This window comes from Impatiens glandulifera, chromosome 1 (genome assembly GCF_907164915.1).
Source record: "Impatiens glandulifera chromosome 1, dImpGla2.1, whole genome shotgun sequence".
Classification (NCBI taxonomy): Eukaryota; Viridiplantae; Streptophyta; class Magnoliopsida; order Ericales; family Balsaminaceae; genus Impatiens; species Impatiens glandulifera.
The window spans coordinates 46,767,807-46,790,367 of record NC_061862.1 but is presented as its reverse complement, the minus strand read 5'-3'; the positions used below and the strand labels follow the sequence as shown (position 1 = coordinate 46,790,367).

Here is a 22,561-nt window from a genome sequence, read left to right as displayed (position 1 = left end):
ATTCTAAAAAGTTCTATCATTTTACTTACAATAAGGAACTCTTAGCCTAGCAAAATCTAAAACATTCTAGGATATATGCATGAAGGGCTTCACATCTTTGAGTTTTGATCACCTCCATTGGATGAGTCGTGACAATTCGAACTCTTGTTCAGTTTTCGGGCATTAGAGGGAGGGTAATTTATTTTTATTTTGAACAAAAGTAACTGCAAATTTATTTATTAATTTAATGTTAATTTTTAGTATGAACTATGAACTAATCTAAAAATTAGAGTGGATTGAACTTAAACTTAATATTATGAGGTATGATAGGGGCATTGAGATTATAACGAAAGTAAGATCACGAATTTGACGTGGCCTGTCCGACACGTGCATTAGAGAGAAATAAAAAAATTATAAATTCACTTCCCGCGCAAATCGTTTTCAAACCCAAAACCTTAAATTTATTCATTGCGTGAACTCAAAAACTACAATTTTTTTTTGTCGAAATAACATATTTTTCATCTATAGTTATACAAAAGACATTTTTTTGTATAGATAGAACAACTTTTTCAAGTTTCATGTTCAGAAATACAACAAAGACAACGTCACAGAAGATGAATCATTGAACAAATCGTCCGTTGAACTCGTAATGTACCGCTTTTTATTAATTATGTAGTTTGGTGGATAGATTACAATGTTATTGTTAAGACTTATACTTTGTTGTATTGTTTTGATACTCCTTAATTTTAGTCGTTTATTTCTAGCATTGTTTTGCTACTGATTAGTTATATTTCATATTACTAATATGAATGCGAAAGTTAATTGTCATATTTAGCATATTTCTCAAACTTTTTTTTCAGAATAACATGTTTAACGCTAATTATTACATACTATTGTACTTAAGCCAATTAAAAATGATAAAATATAAGTAATAATTAATTATCATCCCATTATATCAAATAATAAATAATTTCAGTTCTGAAGACCATATTCAGCGCTAAGCAGAGTCATGTTAAGCACTAATCTAAACAGAGACGGCCCCTTAACAATTAAGTAGCCCGAGGGACTTATGTCCTTAGTACCATTATATTGTAAATATATAATTATATAACTCCTTAATTTATTAATTGATCTAAACAGAGACGGGCCCTTAACAATTAAGTAGCCCGAGGGAATTATGTCCTTAGGGGGAATTTGAGGAAATGACCCTCCAGATGGGCCTAATTACGGATGGTGCGGTCTCATAATTTTAATAGCGCTGGTGACCCCTTTTTTTTCTGACGAAAATGTCCATATTGCGTCACGCATCCTCAGGTTGCGTGACGCAATTTTTTTTATTTTTCAAAAAATTTTAATTATGAAATATTTTGGACGAAAATGCCCCAATTGCGTCACGCAACCCCCATTGCGTTACGCAATCGCGTCACGCAACTCCAGTTGCGTCACGCAACCCCAGGTGCGTCACGCAACCGCGTCACGCAACCCCAAGTGCGTCACGCAACCGCGAGACGAAAAAAAAAATTGAAAAAAAAAACCGGTTGCGTCACGCAACTAGAGTTGCGTTACGCAAGGGTATAATTGTCATTAAAAAAAAGGGTCACCGACGCTATTAAAATTATGGGCCCGCACCATCCGTAATTAGGCCCATCTAGAGAGTCATTTCCTCAAATTCCCCGTCCTTAGTACCATTATATTGTAAATATATAATTATATAACTCCTTAATTTATTAATTTCTACCTAATAGTCCTGAGGCCACCATACTAATAAATATATTATATAATATATATTCTATTTAAATATTTAACCAATCTAACTAATATATATATATATTTATTAAATTTAAACAATCTAAATATAATGTTTTAATTCTTAAATAAATAAATAAATTCAACCATAATATATTTTATTGTATATTTATTCATAATTAAATTTATTAATTTCTAAATAAATAACCCACTTAATAATATAATTTATCACTACCGAATTAAAAACATCTAACTTATTCATTCCTAATTAAATTTAGTTACCTAACATTATATATAATTTATTCCGCTTATAACTAAAAAATAAGTCCCTAACAATAATAGTAACTTTAAAATTTTGAATTCTTTTCTCACTAATTATTAGGTCTCTATAATTTGTAATGCTCAAACGGAAGAACACATTATATCGGTTTAGATTGAATTTTATTCTTTTACCAGGTTTGTATAATTTCAATTCTACATGTTTATGATACCACAACCGTAACACTCAATAAAGAAATATATATGTAATGTCCTCACTAGATATAATCTAGAAACTAATAATATGTGAGGTCAAGGATATGATGGTATTTTTAATGGTTTGCAAGCTTTATTTCTTAAAGATTGTCCTTATGCGTGTTATGTGCATTGCTTTGCTCATCGACTACAACTATCATTAGTTGTCGCGACTGAAAAGGAGATCTCTATATGACTTTTCTTTTCGAATCTAACGACTATTATCAATATTATTACATCTTCTTCAAAATGAAATACCGAGTTACATTCAGCTCAAACTAATGAAATTGCTCATTCTATTGTTAATGGTGAACGTGAGATTGGACGAGGAGCTAATGTCATGTTTTCTTTCGTTGTGTTTAAATAATTCATATTTTTTAATAATTAATTTATTTTATTATATATATTAGTTTTTGTGAAAATATTTTTAGCTTGGGTAGACTTGAAATCCTGACTCCGCCCTTAGAGTTAAGTTCATAGCGTTGTTTTTATGTTAAAAAAACTTGTATTCTAAGTTCTAAAAGTTATGTTTAGCACTGAACAAAGTCATGTTAGCAAATTATTTTATCTGACTTTTAAGCGGGTTCATTTATTTGTTTATTCTTCAATTCTTTGAATTTCTTCATATTTGTGTGAGCAGATACAACTGGAACCAACTACATCACTAGTTTTGCTTGATAAGAATGTTTATAATCATGCTCCTTCAAAGTACACTTGAATTCACAAGCATCTAAAGTAATATTGAAGGAAGAAGACCGGCGGGTATTTACTGTCTCTTCTATGACTTCACATTCATAACGTGGTTTGCATTATCATATCACGGTTTATGGAGTTGATGCTTGTGTTAAATATAATAACTGTTGTATTCATTCACTTGCTGCATTGTTGAAAATTATGTTTAGAACTTGCTATTTTAAGTAAGACAAAACACCATATTGAGGCAAATAGTGAAACATCCTTTATACTCAAGTGGAAAATGGCAGGCTTTTTGGCGTGGTTATGTCACAGCACTACTCATTGTTATGCCTTATACTTCCATTCAATTTACTGTATTGCATAAACTGAAAACCTTCGCAACTGGTTCTTCTAATACTTGTAAGTTATTTTCACTTTTGAAGGAATTAGTATAGATGTGTATATGCAATTGTGCTCGTGTAATTTCCTAATATAACATTTTGTGATTGTTTTGAGGTATAGCGGATCATATCCACACTAGTCTATACATTTCTTTTATCAGTGGGGGCATTGGCCGGTTGTGCAGCTACTGTTGGGTCTTATCCATTTGACCTTATGCTGGATTGCACTTTGGAACTTATGACACATTTAAAATGTGGACTTTGGTAAGAAAAATAAAACAAGACATGTGAATTTCTGTATCTTATTTGTTGAAATGTATGAATGTTTAAGAGCATATGCAGCGCATGACCTGTGTCCGCATCGAACAGCGTGTAAAAAGGCCGGTTATTGTTAATTTTCTGCGTTGTGTGTAAAAGCAAAAAGAGGGCAGCGCCCTCTATGCCCCCTATTTTTTCTCATTTTAAGGGCTCCAAATAAAAATAGCATTTTAATAATTCAGAGAAAATGATGGAAACATTGCAGTGTTTTGCCCAAGTACAACATGTGTCCGCTTTTTTTTTTGGAGTGCGACTAATCCCCGCGGGTTAAGTACATAGCCCGCAAACATACTTAACCAATTAACCAGACGCGGAACTAGCGGCCTGACGGGTTCGAACCCAGGACCTCATGGAGGTCTGGGGGATATCCACCTCTTGTTGCCACTAGGCTAGAAGAGGGGATGTGTCCGCTTTTAGATGAGGTGGAAGAATGATTTGACAAAATAAATGGGCAGAGGTCTTGTGTGTTGGACATGCTCTAAAGCCTTTCTTATGTGCACATGCCTGGACTCGCGACAAGTCGTCGGGTGCACATGTAGCTAATGATTCCCTTTCAAGCTTATAGAGTTTTGTATGCGGGTTTGCATCTGGTACATGTGCTAAAGTTGTTTGTCATCCACTCGATGTGATCAAAAAGAGACTTGAGGTAGAATAAAGTTTATTTTTTTGTTTGTATGCAGGTCAGATGTTTGATAATATGAAATTGAATTTTGCAGATTAAAGGGCTGAAAAGAGATCCCATATATGGAGCTGGAATAGAGCCATGTGCTTACAAAATATGTATGATGTTATTTACAAAATCTCGTATAAAGAAGACTGGAAAGGTCTTTACAAGGGCATTTTTCCTTTCATTGTTAAGGCTGCCCCATCTACTGCAGTAACCTTTGTTGCTTTTGAATATATTTCTAATTGGTTGGAGTCTCTTTAGCCTTAGTTTTTTCTTCGGAATGACTAAATTCTTTTCCTCGTCAATTTAAAAGGGACATTTTTACAATTATTTGGGCATTGTTTATAGATTTTGTTTACATTTCCATAATTGTAACAAAGTTTAAAACCAAATGAGTACCCATTGAATACACATTTCTCTAATCTATATATATATAATGATGCTTAATTTTTAAAGTGTCCGGATTGCCGGGTCGAGAGCTGTGGTTAATTTGGATACTTGGGTCGGATTGTGGGTTTACCCGTTTTTAAATTTAAAACGGTTAAAAATAAAATTAAAAATGCTAGAGGTATGTTTCGAACTTGCAACCTAACAAAACAAGTACAACTCTTTAACCAACTAGACTACAAAGACTTTATATTTTAAATTCAACACCAAATTTGATAAACGCGGGACGTTTTAACATTAATATAAGTTCAACTTTTTAACTAATTAATCTATATATATAATTATGCTTAATTTTTAAAGTGTCCGGATTGCCGGGTCTAGAGTTGTGGTTAATTTGGATACTTGGGTCGGATTGTGGGTTTACCCGTTTTTAAATTTAAAACGGTTAAAAATAAAATTAAAAATGCTAGAGATATGTTTCGAACTTGCAACCTAACAAAACAAGTACAACTCTATAACCAACTAGGCTAAAAAGACTTTATATTTTAAATTCAACACCAAATTTGATAAACGCGGACGTTTTAACATTGATGCTTAATTTTTAAAGTGTCCGGATTGCCGGGTCGAGAACTGTGGTTAATTTGGATATTTTGGTCGGATTGTGGGTTTACCCGTTTTTAAATTTAAAACGGTTAAAAATAAAATTAAAAATGCTAGAGGTATGTTTCGAACTTGCAACCTAACAAAACAAGTACAACTCTTTAACCAACTAGGCGACAAAGACTTTATATTTTAAATTCAACACCAAATTTGATAAACGCGGGACGTTTTAACATTAATATAAGTTCAACTTTTTAACTAACTAATCTATATATATATATAATGTTGCTTAATTTTTAAAGTGTCCGGATTGCCGGGTCGAGAGCTGTGGTTAATTTGGATACTTGGGTCGGATTGTGGGTTTACCCGTTTTTAAATTTAAAACGGTTAAAAATAAAATTAAAAATGTTAGAGGTATGTTTCGAACTTGCAACCTAACAAAACAAGTACAACTTTTAACCAACTAGGCTACAAAGACTTTATATTTTAAACTCAACGCCAAATTTGATAAACGCGGGACGTTTTAACATTAATATAAGTTCAACTTTTTAACTAACTAATCTATATATATATAATGATGCTTAATTTTTAAAGTGTCCGGATTGCCGGGTCGAGAGCTGTGGTTAATTTGGATACTTGGGTCGGATTGTGGGTTTACCCGTTTTTAAATTTAAAACGGTTAAAAATAAAATTAAAAATGCTAGAAGTATGTTTCGAACTTGCAACCTAACAAAACAAGTACAACTCTTTAACCAACTAGGCTAGAAAGACTTTATATTTTAAATTCAACACCAAATTTGATAAACGCGGGACATTTTAACATTAATATAAGTTCAACTTTTTAACTAACTAATCTATATATATATAATGATGCTTAATTTTTAAAGTGTCCGGATTGCCGGGTCGAGAGTTGTGGTTAATTTGGATACTTTGGTCAGATTGTGGGTTTACCCGTTTTTAAATTTAAAACGGTTAAAAATAAAATTAAAAATGCTAGAAGTATGTTTCGAACTTGCAACCTAACAAAACAAGTACAACTCTTTAACCAACTAGGCTACAAAGACTTTATATTTTAAACTCAACACCAAATTTGATAAACGCGGGACGTTTTAACATTAATATAAGTTCAACTTTTTAACTAACTAATCTATATATATATAATGATGCTTAATTTTTAAAGTGTCCGGATTGCCGGGTCGAGAGTTGTGGTTAATTTGGATACTTGGGTCGGATTGTGGGTTTACCCGTTTTTAAATTTAAAACGGTTAAAAATAAAATTAAAAATGCTAGAGGTATGTTTCGAACTTGCAACCTAACAAAACAAGTACAACTCTATAACCAACTAGGCTACAAAGACTTTATATTTTAATTTCAACACCAAATTTGATAAACATGGGACGTTTTAACATTGATGCTTAATTTTTAAAGTGTCCGGATTGCCGGGTCGAGAGTTGTGGTTAATTTGGATACTTTGGTCGGATTGTGGGTTTACCCATTTTTAAATTTAAAACGGTTAAAAATAAAATTAAAAATGCTAGAGGTATGTTTCGAACTTGCAACCTAACAAAACAAGTACAACTTTTAACCAACTAGGCTACAAAGACTTTATATTTTAAACTCAACGCCAAATTTGATAAACGCGGGACGTTTTAACATTAATATAAGTTCAACTTTTTAACTAACTAATCTATATATATATATAATGATGCTTAATTTTTAAAGTGTCCGGATTGCCGGGTCGAGAGCTGTGGTTAATTTGGATACTTGGGTCGGATTGTGGGTTTACCCGTTTTTAAATTTAAAACGGTTAAAAATAAAATTAAAAATGCTAGAAGTATGTTTCGAACTTGCAACCTAACAAAACAAGTACAACTCTTTAACCAACTAGGCTAGAAAGACTTTATATTTTAAATTCAACACCAAATTTGATAAACGCGGGACGTTTTAACATTGATGCTTAATTTTTAAAGTGTCCGGATTGCCGGGTCGAGAGCTGTGGTTAATTTGGATACTTTGGTCGGATTGTGGGTTTACCCATTTTTAAATTTAAAACGGTTAAAAATAAAATTAAAAATGCTAGAGGTATGTTTCGAACTTGCAACGTAACAAAACAAGTACAACTTTTAACCAACTAGGCTACAAAGATTTTATATTTTAAATTCAACGCCAAATTTGATAAACGCAGGACGTTTTAACATTAATATAAGTTCAACTTTTTAACTAACTAATCTATATATATAATGATGCTTAATTTTTAAAGTGTCCGGATTGCCGGGTCGAGAGTTGTGGTTAATTTGGATACTTGGGTCGGATTGTGGGTTTACCCGTTTTTAAATTTAAAACGGTTAAAAATAAAATTAAAAATGCTAGAAGTATGTTTCGAACTTGCAACATAACAAAATAAGTACAACTCTTTAACCAACTAGGCTACAAAGACTTTATATTTTAAACTCAACACCAAATTTGATAAACGCGGGACGTTTTAACATTAATATAAGTTCAACTTTTTAACAAACTAATCTATATATATATAATGATGCTTAATTTTTAAAGTGTCCGGATTGCCGGGTCGAGAGCTGTGGTTAATTTGGATACTTGGGTCGGATTGTGGGTTTACCCGTTTTTAAATTTAAAACGGTTAAAAATAAAATTAAAAATGCTAGAGGTATGTTTCGAACTTGCAACCTAACAAAACAAGTACAACACTATAACCAACTAGGCTACAAAAACTTTATATTTTAAATTTAACACCAAATTTGATAAACGCGGGACGTTTTAACATTGATGCTTAATTTTTAAAGTGTCCGGATTGCCGGGTCGAGAGCTGTGGTTAATTTGGATACTTTGGTTGGATTGTGGGTTTACCCGTTTTTAAATTTAAAACGGTTAAAAATAAAATTAAAAATGCTAGAGGTATGTTTCGAACTTGCAACCTAACAAAACAAGTACAACTTTTAACCAACTAGACTACAAAGACTTTATATTTTAAACTCAACGCCAAATTTGATAAACGCGGGACGTTTTAACATTAATATAAGTTCAACTTTTTAACTAACTAATCTATATATATATAATGATGCTTAATTTTTAAAGTGTCCGGATTGCCGGGTCGAGAGCTGTGGTTAATTTGGATACTTGGGTCGGATTGTGGGTTTACCCGTTTTTAAATTTAAAACGGTTAAAAATAAAATTAAAAATGCTAGAAGTATGTTTCGAACTTGCAACCTAACAAAACAAGTACAACTCTTTAACCAACTAGGCTAGAAAGACTTTATATTTTAAATTCAACACCAAATTTGATAAACGCGGGACATTTTAACATTAATATAAGTTCAACTTTTTAACTAACTAATCTATATATATATAATGATGCTTAATTTTTAAAGTGTCCGGATTGCCGGGTCGAGAGTTGTGGTTAATTTGGATACTTTGGTCGGATTGTGGGTTTACCCGTTTTTAAATTTAAAACGGTTAAAAATAAAATTAAAAATGCTAGAAGTATGTTTCGAACTTGCAACCTAACAAAACAAGTACAACTCTTTAACCAACTAGGCTACAAAGACTTTATATTTTAAACTCAACACCAAATTTGATAAACGCGGGACGTTTTAACATTAATATAAGTTCAACTTTTTAACTAACTAATCTATATATATATAATGATGCTTAATTTTTAAAGTGTTCGGATTGCCGGGTCGAGAGCTGTGGTTAATTTGGATACTTGGGTCGGATTGTGGGTTTACCCGTTTTTAAATTTAAAACGGTTAAAAATAAAATTAAAAATGCTAGAGCTATGTTTCGAACTTGCAACCTAACAAAACAAGTACAACTCTATAACCAAATAGGCTACAAAGACTTTATATTTTAAATTCAACACCAAATTTGATAAACGCGGGACGTTTTAACATTGATGCTTAATTTTTAAAGTGTCCGGATTGCCGGGTCGAGAGCTGTGGTTAATTTGGATACTTTGGTCGGATTGTGGGTTTACCCATTTTTAAATTTAAAACGGTTAAAAATAAAATTAAAAATGCTAGAGGTATGTTTCGAACTTGCAACCTAACAAAACAAGTACAACTTTTAACCAACTAGGCTACAAAGATTTTATATTTTAAATTCAACGCCAAATTTGATAAACGCAGGACGTTTTAACATTAATATAAGTTCAACTTTTTAACTAACTAATCTATATATATAATGATGCTTAATTTTTAAAGTGTCCGGATTGCCGGGTCGAGAGCTGTGGTTAATTTGGATACTTGGGTCGGATTGTGGATTTACCCGTTTTTAAATTTAAAACGGATAAAAATAAAATTAAAAATGCTAGAGGTATGTTTCGAACTTGCAACCTAACAAAACAAGTACAACTCTTTAACCAACTAGACTATAAAGACTTTATATTTTAAATTCAACACCAAATTTGATAAACGCGGGACGTTATAACATTAATATAAGTTCAACTTTTTAACTAATTAATCTATATATATAATGATGCTTAATTTTTAAAGTGTCCGGATTGCCGGGTCGAGAGTTGTGGTTAATTTGGATACTTGGGTCGGATTGTAGGTTTACCCGTTTTTAAATTTAAAACGGTTAAAAATAAAATTAAAAATGCTAGAGGTATATTTCGAACTTGCAACCTAACAAAACAAGTACAACTCTTTAACCAACTAAGCTACAAAGACTTTATATTTTAAACTCAACACCAAATTTGATAAACGCGGGACGTTTTAACATTAATATAAGTTCAACTTTTTAACTAACTAATATATAATAATGTTGAGTAAATGGATACTTGGGTCGGATTATGTGTTGACCCACCCATAAATTTAAAACGGTTAAAAATAAAATTAAAAATGTTATCCGTAATTTTTTTCACTGTTTTTTATATTATTACTCGTGCAAATGCACGGGCTAAATGCTAGTAGTTTATTAAAACTATAGGTATGAAACTAAAAGGAAGGCATTTCGTCACAAAAGAGACAAAATAAACGAGGTAAAACTAAAAAAATGGGTTTTAGTTGCCCTATAGTTTTCGACAACAGAAGCAAAACAGTAAAAAATTAGAAATAACTTATCTTTTAAAATTTTGAACAAACGTGTTGGATGCAATTTTAGAAACGTTGTTATTTTTGTTATAAAAAAATAAGGTTTCAAATGACAAAAGACAAATAATATTGAAAGCTTACCATTTTCGAACCGCGATAAAGGCGACAACTAGGATTTTGTGGAAGAATAACAGACGAAAAGAACGACGATCTAGGGTTTCTCTACAAACTGAAGAAGATACGAAGAGAACGGCGGTGAACTAGAGTTTCTCTGAAAGCTGTAAAGATACGAAGAGAAGAATCGTTTCAAAAAATGGCTGAATAGGCAAAGAAGGGAAGAATACAAAGAGCCAACGAAAAAAAAGACAACAACGTAGCGTGACATATAGATTCGTGAATTTTCTTTCGTTAGAACTTCGTTGCCTTAATCATTTATCTAATATTATATATATTCCTAAAACTGAAATAAAAATACGGTCACATGAATTATATATATATATATATATATATATATATATATTATAATATAATATTTAAATAAATTGAGATCATTCAATTTTAAAACATAAAATTCATCTCATAGAATTTGTATCTATATTTTTAACTTAATTTTTGTTAGAGATGGTCAAATAATTAGTGAGAAAATCTCATTTACATATTTTTTTATTGTTGAAAATAATCCTCAAAAGTAGCGGTAAAACATGTGTACATTCATTTTTTTTCACCCCAATATTATAATTTACGTTTTTAATAAATTCGAGTTTATATAAATTTCTCAAATACATTCACACAGACTCATTGCACGGTTTATTTTAAAAGTAATTATTTTTTAGTACAATTTTTTTTAAAAATAATTAATTTTGGATTCTTAATAAATTAAGGTATAATTTGTCTAAGTTATAACAATTAGAGAGTTATTATACCTTGAATATTCAAAATTTTATTTAATTAATTACCTTTGATATTATAAAACTCAAAAATAAAAACAAAAATATATAATATATATATATATATATATATATTAACGTTTTTTTAAAGAATGTTTTAAAATGTATTCATTAATTATATTTATATAATTATGATATGTTTTGTTTTTAATTAATTAGTTTAGTTAAGATTAGTTGTTAAATTAAATTTTGTAAATTAATTAATTATTTTAAATTTAACTTAGTTAGTTAACATTTTATTCCATAATAGATGGAATAATTAGAATGGTTCTTTAGAAATAAGAATAATTAAAAATATTTTTTTTTATTAATTGTTTGTTTTAATTTCATTTTTAACCAACTTTTTTTTTGTAGGCTAAAGGGAAAAAGTGTAAATCTTCAAGGATTCATTCAAGATTCATATGTAAGATTCGAATCAGATTTGTGAATGAGGCTAAAATATTTAAATCAAAGGCAAGTCAACCTGAAGTCAAGCCAAAAAAATGATCCAATTAACGGATCCGACCGGTGACTCGATCTATGGACCGACCTATGCCCAAGATCCGACCCATTGAATCAAAGGGAAGGACCTAAAAGTCCCTTGAACATGAGCTTGAACTTGAGCAAGTAAAAAGGGATAAATGACTTGGTTATTTTAATTATAAAGCAATACCATGAGCCTTTCCCCATGACGTGGGGTAAATGGGTCTGGGACCCTAGGGTTTCCATGATTTTCTTATAAATACACCTCTTTAGCTCCTTCAATGAACACTTTTTTTTTTCAATTTTCAAGTGCTCCTAAGCTATCAGATTTTTCCTACTTAAAAAAAAACTTAAGCAAACATCACTCTTGTCAAGTTGGTCCGCTCTTCTTGATTCTTTATTTTCTTTAATTTTGTGATTTGTCTATTTCATTCATTATTCTTTGCATGATTTTATTTATAATTTTTGTTTGTTTTATTTTTTTAATTGTTCAACTTGTAACATAAATAAAAAAATATAAAAAACTCAATGTAATAAATACATTTTAACCTGAAATATTTTGAAAAGAAAAGCAAATCCTCCCAATTGGCCAATTGAATAACCAACCTAAAAGCTAACCCTAAAATAACAATCTGCTTTTGTATAATTTTATTTTAATTTTCTCAATATTAGATCTAGGTTTTTAATTTATGCATTTGTTTATATATATTACTTATAACATTACTAACAAAATATTTAAATTGGGATCATTGAATCACCAAAAATGTAGTTAGTTAGGATCTAGATCGAAACACTAGAAACAGCGGACTCTAATGCTGTTGCGACCACATTTTTTGCACCCAACCGAGGAATGAAGTTGTTGTTGCGACCGATGTTGTGACCACGTTTTCTACACCCGATCGAGAAATGAAGTTGTTGTTGAGACCGATGTTGCGACCACGTTTTCAACATCCAACCGAGCCGAGTTTGATATGTGACCAAAAGGCTGATTTTCGACCGGTACCTACGACCTTATTTTTTGTACATTATTTTTTATTTTATTTTTCTGCAATTTAGACTTAAGTTTATTTTTGTTGACACTTTTTTTTTCTTAGATAGGGTTGTGGCTTGTTTGATCCTAAGTTAAAAAATTAAAATCAAACCCTTAACTAAAATTGAAACTAAAGTTAAACTAGACTTAAGATTTTTTTTATGAATTCTTTTGAACTCTAAAATTCTTAGATAAAATGTTCGAACAAAATGAAAACCAGAAAAAAAAAAAAAGTTAAGTAGTGTTAAAATGATAAATTCTCAAGATTGTATACTAAACATGCATAAAATCAGTTATAAACATCTTATACATAATTAAATTGATAATTATATCGCAAATTGTTGAAAATGAAATCGATGAATTGTATCAATGAAGAAGAAGAAAATTATGTAAGACAAGTGATTAATGAATGAAAATAGGAACCATGCGGGTGAATTAACATGGGTCTCTAACTGTTTTTAAGAATTAGAAAAATAATAGTGAATAATATTAAAAAATAAAAAAGGTCATGTTAAACTCTTACACTAAAAAAAATATAATAATAATGAATAAAAAAGAAATTGGATCACCTTCCCTAAACGTAAATCAGTCCCTATGTATATCGTAGTAACCTTAAATTAAATTGATCACAAATATGTTACCTAGTCTTTTATGGGTTAGGTATTTATTCAATCACTTATCAATTGAGTATCCCAAATAAATTAATTTAACTCAATTTTTTTTATAGTCTTCATATGTTTTTACATTTTTCTTAAGTAAGTTTTTGATTCATTTTAACTTAAATAACTTTTTTATTTGTTTAATTTTATTTTTACTCGTTTATGATATTTTATCACATTTTTTATCCCTTTAATACATGTCGATCAGTTTAACACGTCTTTAACCTTACTCTCTTTTTTACATATTTAACAATTTAATAAGTTCACATTTGTTACTTGATTAACACATTATTTATAATAATAAAAATACAAATGATTAAAATATTAAAATAAAAGAAAAGTATAAAGTCATAATTTTATATTGTAATCATATATATTAGTATAAGTAAATTTATTTTATTTTTACAGTAAAACAAAAAATTAAGAATATTTTTAACAACAACAAAAAATAAAAATTTAAGAATTACCTTGAAAAAAAATACTTTGAAAAAAAATACTTTGAAAAAAATACCACTTTCTACATAATTGAAACACTAAATTTTATAATTACTAGACTCTAATTATTTTTATTTGTTATATTTTCTCAAATTTTATTTTGGTAATTCGAATTCAAATTCGAGCTCAAACAAACCCAAATTGAAATCAACATATTGAATAACTTAAATTGTTTGATAGAACGAAAGAAATAATTGAAAAAAAAAAAAACTATATTTTTTTGGTGTATAATTTTGATATAAAAAATAAAATTAACACACATAAAACTAGGAAATTATTTTAACAATATTTTGAAGGTTGCAAGACAATATATTTGTGTTGACCTAGTTGAAGCTTATTTAAAAGTGTAATCAAACATTTTAGAAAGTTAAAATCTTTGCTTTGAGAGCATCGCTTCCAGTCCCAGTTCGATATATGTTATGATTTTATGGGACCGAGTGTTATATAAACTCGTGTCATAACCCTATATTACCATGATGTAATTTATGTTCTGGTCTCCTCAATAATATTATATTTTCTAGTAGACATATTCAAGTTTTATCTTAATGAATCACGTTAAATATGTGTTCATTTTTTATTGTTTACATCGTCTCTCGTATTCTGTTATAATAAATTGGTATTAGAGCGATGTTAATTATATTGTTTGTTCTTCAATTGAGATGGCAATAGTAATAATTAAGATCGTCAAGTTCACAGGTAGAAACAACTTCAGTTTTTTTGGCAGATCAAAATGCGGGCTCTACTAAAATAATAGAACTTATGGAAGCCGCTGAAGTTATCAGCATGAGCGTAAATAACCAGTTAACTACCGATATGGTCATTCTAGAGGAGAATGCACATTCATCATCGATGTCTTAGAAAAAAAAGAAGGAGAAGGTCGTTGGGTTATGGTTAAAGTTGGAGAGACTCTACATGACCAAGTCGATCATCAACAAATTGCTTCTAAAGCAACGTCTATTCAAAATACGAATGCAGGAAGATACAATAAGTCTAGAAGACGTCAAACATGCTCTTGATTCGAGAGATTTACACTATAAGGCGGCTGGTACAATTCCAGACAGTTAAGCATCGATGTTGTTTACCAGTGAATGTAATAGGCAAGGGAAAGAGAAGAAGTACAAGTACAAGTCATCTACTTCAAAGGGTACTAAGCCGAATGATGTCTATAATTACTGTAAAGAGTTTTGTTCGTTTGAGTTTGATTAGTTCTGCAAGAATGTAAGAGAACTGATCAAACTTAGACGAACAAAACTTTTTACAGTAATTATAAGCATCATTTTCTTTTGAAATAGACAACTTGTTATACTTCTCTTTCCCTCGCATATTACCTCCGCTAGTAAACAACATTGAGGATTGACGGTCTATAATTGTATCAGTCGCCTTATGGCGTAGATCCTTCGAATCAAGGGTAGGCATGACATCTTCCATATTTATTATATCTTTCTGCATTCATACGTTGAACAAACGTTGCTTCATAAATAAATTGCTGGTGACTAACTTCGTCATGTAGAAGCTCTCCAACTTCAACCATTACAATGCAGCATTATCCTTCTCTAAGACCTCTATGATGGCATCATCGGTAAGATACAATATAATTGTTGAATGTGCATTCTCCTCAAGAATGGTCATTTCCACGGTTATTTTTGTTTATGTCGATACTTTAGTGGCCTCTATAAGTCATTGTTTCAGTAGTGCCCACATCTTGATATACCATAGACTAAAGTTGTTTCTCCCCGTGAACTTGTCGATCTTAATGCTTAGTGATGCCATCTCAATTGAAAAATCAAACAATTGAATTAACCTAAAACTTTGATACCAGTTTCTTAGAATAGTTTCTTAGAATGGAATGCGAGAGTTGGCATGAAAAATAAAGAAATAGGTGGATTTAATGTGTTCACTAAGATAAAAAACTTGATTACATTTACCAGAAAAGACACGAGTTTATATATATATATATATATATATATATATATATATATATATATATTAACTTTCTAAAGTGTTTGATTGTACCTTTAAATAAACTTCAACTATATCAACACCAATATCTTGTCTTTTGTGCCTCTAAAATATTGTCACAATATTTTTCTAATTATATTACCATAACAAAATATCATATATCTTTTTGTATTAATCTTATTTCCTTATATCACGATTATACAATAAAATATATATTTTCTTTTTATTTATTATTCTATTTATTTGAACCAAACCATTCAAGACAACTCAAGAAAAAAAAAATTGATTACTTGTTAAATTTTTATATATTCAAAATTTTTAAATTATAATATATTATCTTATTTTTTATTAGGTAAATGTGAATGTCTTGAATTCCAAAGAATAATCATTAGAATGAGTTATCGGAACCCAATTCAAGCGATTGATTCTTTGAATGAAGGCCCCTGCTTAGTCCATAAATAATTAATACCACAAAAGCTTATTTGACTCTATCTTTTATGTTGGTCAGCTTTATCAACTCATTGTATTTACTTTGTTTAGACAAAAATATATATATATATATATATATATATATATATAAATATAAATATGATCTTTTACTTACGTCTAAGTGAGTTAGTTATAAAAGTAAATACGTTTATGTAAGCAAAAATATATTTTAAAAAAGTTATAAGAGAGAGAAAAATATTTTCTCTTTCTTTCTAAATGAGGTAGGTACTATACGAAGGCACTGTATAAGGGTGTTTATATATCATTACTCTTAATATAAATTATCAATGAGCAAACAATACAGATATTTGAAATTTGTTTCTCATATATATAATATATATATATATAAGACTAGTTTTTTTTTGGTAATTTGAGTAACACAAGCCTAATATTAATCCAAAATGACTAAAAAAACTCTTTCTGGCTAAAAAAAACTTAAAGAAAACGTGTAAAACAAAATTTGAAGTAAAAAAAAGTTGAAAAATCAACCCGAAATTAACTAAAACTCAACTTTCTAAAAAAAAAAAAAACTTTGAACTCAAGTCAAACTACTCCATTTGAGTTTCTGATGAGCTGAGTTTTGAGTTGACTCATTGTTTACCCCACAGTTGAAACAAGGACCACATGCCTTCGTTTGAATTGACCTAGCTATAATTAAAATAATGAATCATGCATGATTTGATGAATTTGAATTTTTAGGTTAGGTACGGTATAAAACTAAAGATCGGTTTATGCCTTGAATATCACTACGACGGATCTATTTAGGGGTTTGGATGGGTTACCTCGAAAAAAAAATATTTAATTTTTTACTATAAAAATGTGACATTACTCATTAATTTCTAACATTAATTTCTAAAAAAAATCAATACAATTGACTTTTTGTTTATTTAATTATTAAAAAATTGTAAAACTTATTTCTATTAAATCGTTTTATTCAAAATTTTCTTTATATATATATATATATATATATATATATATATATATATATATATATATATATATATATATATATATATATATATATATATATATATATATATATATATAAATAATGATGCTTAATTTTTAAAGTGTCTGGATTGTCGGGTTGAGAGCTGTGGTTAATTTGGATACATATGTGAGAGTAAATTGATATTTGGGTCGGATTCTGGGTAGACCCGCACATAAACTTAAAACGGTTAAAAATAAAATTAAAAATTCTATAGGTATGTTTCGAACTCGCAACCTAAAAAAACAAGTACAACTCTCTAACCAACTAAACTAATAACACTTTATATTTTTTATTCAACACAAAATTTAATAAACGCGGGACGTTGTAACAATATATTTTTATCCGTGTGAATCGCACGAGGATCTTTCTAGTTTTTTTAAGTCTACTTTATTTATTTTTTTTAAATTCACCCAACTTCTTAATATTGGGTTCGTCCTTGAATATCATTATAGAATAATGGACTAGTTGGAATATATACCAACGAAGTTAGTAATTAATACTTTTTATTTAATGGTTACAAAATTAGTTTACTCTATGTTGATTAAAATTGTAATTATATATATATATATATAATATTTAAATAATAAATTATTCTATAGAACAAACTAGCATAAGAACCCAACCTTAATATTCATAAAGTTTTGAATGAAAATTAACCTTTAAAATAATAAGAAGAAGAACTATAAAAAAAAAATCAATGGAAAAAACAATTCTGATGACAAAGACACTTGCCTGAATTTATTCTCTTACTAGGTTTTTGATTAGCAATTAATTTTTCTAACAAATTTATTTAGTGTTTATATATATATATATATATATATATATATATATATATATATATATATATATATTATAGCAGGGACAAAAATTTATTTTGGGATGGATTACAGCCCACCACCTGACCATACATAGATATGTACATATATATTATATTAGTGTATTTGAATTAAGTTATTATATTGAGTTATAAATTTTCACTACAATAAAGAAAGTATAAAATTAAAAATTAAATTATAATAAAAAAACATATTAGTTAAATATATATTCATTAATCTATTTTAAAAAAATATGTTTATAAAAATGTAGTATGATTATAAAATGTCTGTATGGCGGCTTATGAATTGAATGTGACAGAAAAGAAATAGCATTAATTATGCAAGTCCTAAATGAACAAATTAAATGTATAAAGAGCTGAAACTAGTTTGAAATGGGTCCAACCAAAGAACAATACAACAACTCATTTCTAAATAAACGGATCCCCTTTTGTGAATATTTTTGACTAGTCACAATCCCTATAACAAATTAAATTTTTTCGATTTCGAGTTTTCAAATAATCTCAGACAAATCGAATCATTATTTACGTAACCCTCTCGTAGTCGTAAAATTACATTTATTAACTAAAATACTTTTTATTACTTTCTAAAAAATTTATTATAAGGAAAAGAAAGAAAAAAAGTTCTTCTTTGTGTAAGTGAAGTGGACCACTTGTCTCTGAGCCCACTTTGGCTGGTTCCGTGAACAGGGCGCTTCAGATCTTAAAATCAAAGAAAGAATTTACAGAGTTCTTGTAAATAAGCAAAAATGAAAAATATGGTAATCATTCCATCATCCTTTTGTTTAAGTTGGTGGAGTTTGGTAGTTGAAATGGAGTGTGGGGTTTCTTTCTTTTCCATTTCCCTCCTTTTATATCTCTGTTTTTCTCACTTTCTTCCCAACTTTGTTTTGTGTTTTGGGTTAAAGTAAGGGATTAAGGATGAGTAACATTGGAGCGGCGGGGGCGGGGGCGGCAGAAGATAATTCCGGCAAGTTTAAGGAAATTGATGGGAGGGTTAGGATAGCTGAGCTAGTTTTGAGATTTGGGATCTGTGCGACGGCCATTGTTGCATTTGTGCTTATAATGACCGATACCCAGGTCAGAGAGTTCTTTACAATTCAAAAGACAGCTAAGTTTTCAGACATGAAGTCTCTCATGTACGGTATTCTCCTCTGCAATTACATATCTCTGTTTTGTCTCTGTGTTTGTGATCGAATGAATTTGATGATGGAATTGCAGATTCTTAGTGGTTGCAAATGGGATTGTGGCAGCTTACTCATTTGTTCAAGGAGTTAGATGTATAGTGACTATGCTTAGAGGAAATATGCTTCTCAGCAAGCCCTTAGCCTGGGCTATTTTCTCATGTGATCAGGTTTTATTTCTTTCTTCTTTGTTGTTTATTTGAGTTTGGATTAGGTTTGTAAACTCACCATGGTTAGCCATAGCCATGGCCCATGTTCAGTTACAAGACAGCTTGAACTAAGATTCATTTTGCCCTGAATTTTCATGTTCAACACTCATTTAAAGCATCATATTGTTGGGTTGTTGTGCTAACCTACTTCAAGAATTAGTCGAGTTTCCCTACATGTTTATGGGTTATTTGAATAATCTTGTTATGATATGATACTTTAGTTGATGATTTAAATGATAAATAACTACGTATCAGAGATGAGATATATGATTTGGATTGAGGGTTTATAGGACATATTCAAACTCAATGAATATAGAGAACAAATTAAAATAACCAATAGTACTTTAGTCATTTAAAGAAAGAGTCTTAATTGTATTGTTAGTAGAAGAATTGGATGACGAGTTATTTGAGATTAATATGAAATAACCCAAAATGAACATGATCATATTCAAACTCAATTAATGATGAAGAAAATTTCAGTTAACCAAAAGTACCTTTTTAGTCATTTCAAAATAGGTTTAATTATATACCAAAAGAAGCTAAGTATTCGTCGTATTCACGATAATTATATCAATACAAACTTTAACGCTTACTACTTTACTCTATTCATCACATTCAACCTCAATGACCCACAACCAGACCTAATCCTTTGGCAGTTGCAATTCATTTAATGAAGGTTCAAATAAAGGCAATTGGCTAGCTGCTTCATTCATAAATTCAACACTTTTCACAGACAAGACACAATAGTATTTCATTTACAGTTGAGAGTACGATTCAAATCAGAAGTCTGTACAAAAACATGGGTAAATTAATTAATGCTGAATGTCTATAAGTCTTTGATGTGTAAATGAATGGAAGAACAAATCAATCTGCTGGATAAGAAAATGGGGTTTTCCTTATTTTGTGCAGGTCATAGCTTATTTAACAGTAGCAGCAGTTGCAGCTGCATTACAATCTTCGATTATTGGTCAATTTGGGGAACCAAAGTTACAATGGATGGAGTTATGTAGTTTGTATGGAAAGTTTTGTAAGCAAGCTGGTGAAGGGCTGGTTAGTGCAGTAATTGCTAGTCTTGGAATGGTGGCTATTTCTGGAATTTCTGCTTTCAGTCTCTTTCGATTGTACCATGGTAATAATGGATCATGGCTTCAATATCTAGCTTACTGAAACTATTACACCTAAGTTTTACTATATGCTAGGTTTGTAACCATTTCGCGATATGTTTGCTTATCTGCTATACTGTATTATTCAATATTGTCATATGGAATGAAAGTAAATAGGCAATTGTTATTATATATAAATGAGAACTTAGGCTTTGTTCATCATCTTCATAGTTATTTTCTTTTCTTATTTCTGTGTAATCAATCACCAATCAATATCAAGCAACAGTTTAAATCCATGCCAAATACAATAAACATATTCTAAGTAGTGGAGACTCATATCTCAGTAGTAGATCACAAGCACTCAAACCATTTACAAAAACAGACTGCAGAGATGTCTAGTGGTGTTTAAACTCATTAAGAAAGTTCATAATATTAATCAGAGATGGTGAAACCAGAGTACCCAAATTGATTTAGCAAGAGGTAGTGAGAATCTGAAGTGTTCACAAAAAGGAGTCTTTTCCCTTGACCCACGGCTCTCAGAAAGGGGGCAATGGAGAAGATTTGAAGTGAGAATCTCTTGTTTTATGCCTTCTTATAAGAAAAAGGAACAAAATTGGATCCATTTGAAGTGATGAAACAAAAAAAAATAATAATAATATCAATTTAATAAAAGAACTAATAAAATAAAATGTTTAAAAAGCAATGAAAAATTAATAAACATAAATACAATTAATTGTTGGAAGAACAATAAGATCATCACACAAATTTATAGATTTTTCGATCTAATATTTGATATCGTCGTTTCGAAAATCTTTAAGAAGAACAATAAGATCTTCACACGAATTCATAGGTCTTTCGGATTTAATTTACAGCATCGTCATTATAATAACATTGTGAATAATCTTTAATGATATATACTTTTGTTTTAAAATGTTCTTCGATTTCTTTTCAACCAGATACTTCACCAGATTTTAATCGAAACGTAAATTCATCCAGTAAGTCTCGCACTTTTAGCCGCCCAAAAAGTCATCGACGACTTAAAAGCATAAACAAAACTCTTATATAATAAATTATAGATAGGTGTACATATTTAATTCACCTGAGAGATGAAATACAAATACACATTAAGAAGACATATTATTTTATTGACAATATGTACAAATTAATTTATTGAAATCAAATTGCACATGAAAACTTTTGAAAATCCACTTAAATTGTAGAAAGTTAAAAAATCTCTATAGAAAGTTAAAAAATCTCTATTATGACATTTAATTTATTATTTAACAAACTAATATGATTGTTTAAATAAAATATGGTTCATATGATTAATATTCATACAGTTTGAAAGTAAATAAAATATTTCTAAGTAAGCCAGAATAAGTTAGCACAACCTTATCTCAATTTAATACGTAGTTAAGGACAATTTTAAATATATTTTAAATATTTTCGAATTGGCTCAAGAATGTACAAGACTGGTTTCTATTCATACAGTTTCTAAAAATAAAATTGATGGAAACTACAGATTTTTTAGAAAGTTATCACAATCTCAAAATCATGATTTGTATAGTGAAAATCAAACATTAGACTTTTTAGAAATTCTTAAAATTAAATGATTTTTGTTACCGAAATTTGCTAATAATCACCTCAAGAAATATAGAGACAAATGAACAACAAATTAACTATTAGTCATATGATCAAGCCTAGATTAAAATATATCATAAATACACCATATAGAACTTAATACAATTTTTTATTGAATGGAATTGAAGACATCGAAATTCATGACATCTTTAGTAGTACATATTTTATTTGTTCTTTTAAGCTCAGTAATTTTCAAACTGTTCTCGCCCTCCACCAAGATGCCCCA

The 22,561-nt window shown here is 29.5% G+C and overlaps 1 protein-coding gene and 1 pseudogene across 1 annotated transcript; both read left to right on the top strand.

Moving 5' to 3' along the window:
• The first annotated feature begins 2,869 nt into the window (after positions 1 to 2,869).
• LOC124926831 lies at positions 2,870 to 4,325 on the top strand (annotated as a pseudogene).
• Positions 4,326 to 18,824: 14,499 nt separating this feature from the next.
• Positions 18,825 to 20,916, top strand: LOC124921119 (CASP-like protein 2B1). Its single transcript, XM_047461734.1, has 4 exons — positions 18,825 to 18,959; positions 19,107 to 19,337; positions 19,420 to 19,552; positions 20,501 to 20,916. The coding sequence occupies exons 2-4, from the start codon at positions 19,120 to 19,122 to the stop codon at positions 20,756 to 20,758; spliced, it is 609 nt and encodes a 202-aa protein (XP_047317690.1). The 5' UTR covers positions 18,825 to 18,959; positions 19,107 to 19,119; the 3' UTR covers positions 20,759 to 20,916.
• The last annotated feature ends 1,645 nt before the right edge of the window (positions 20,917 to 22,561 follow it).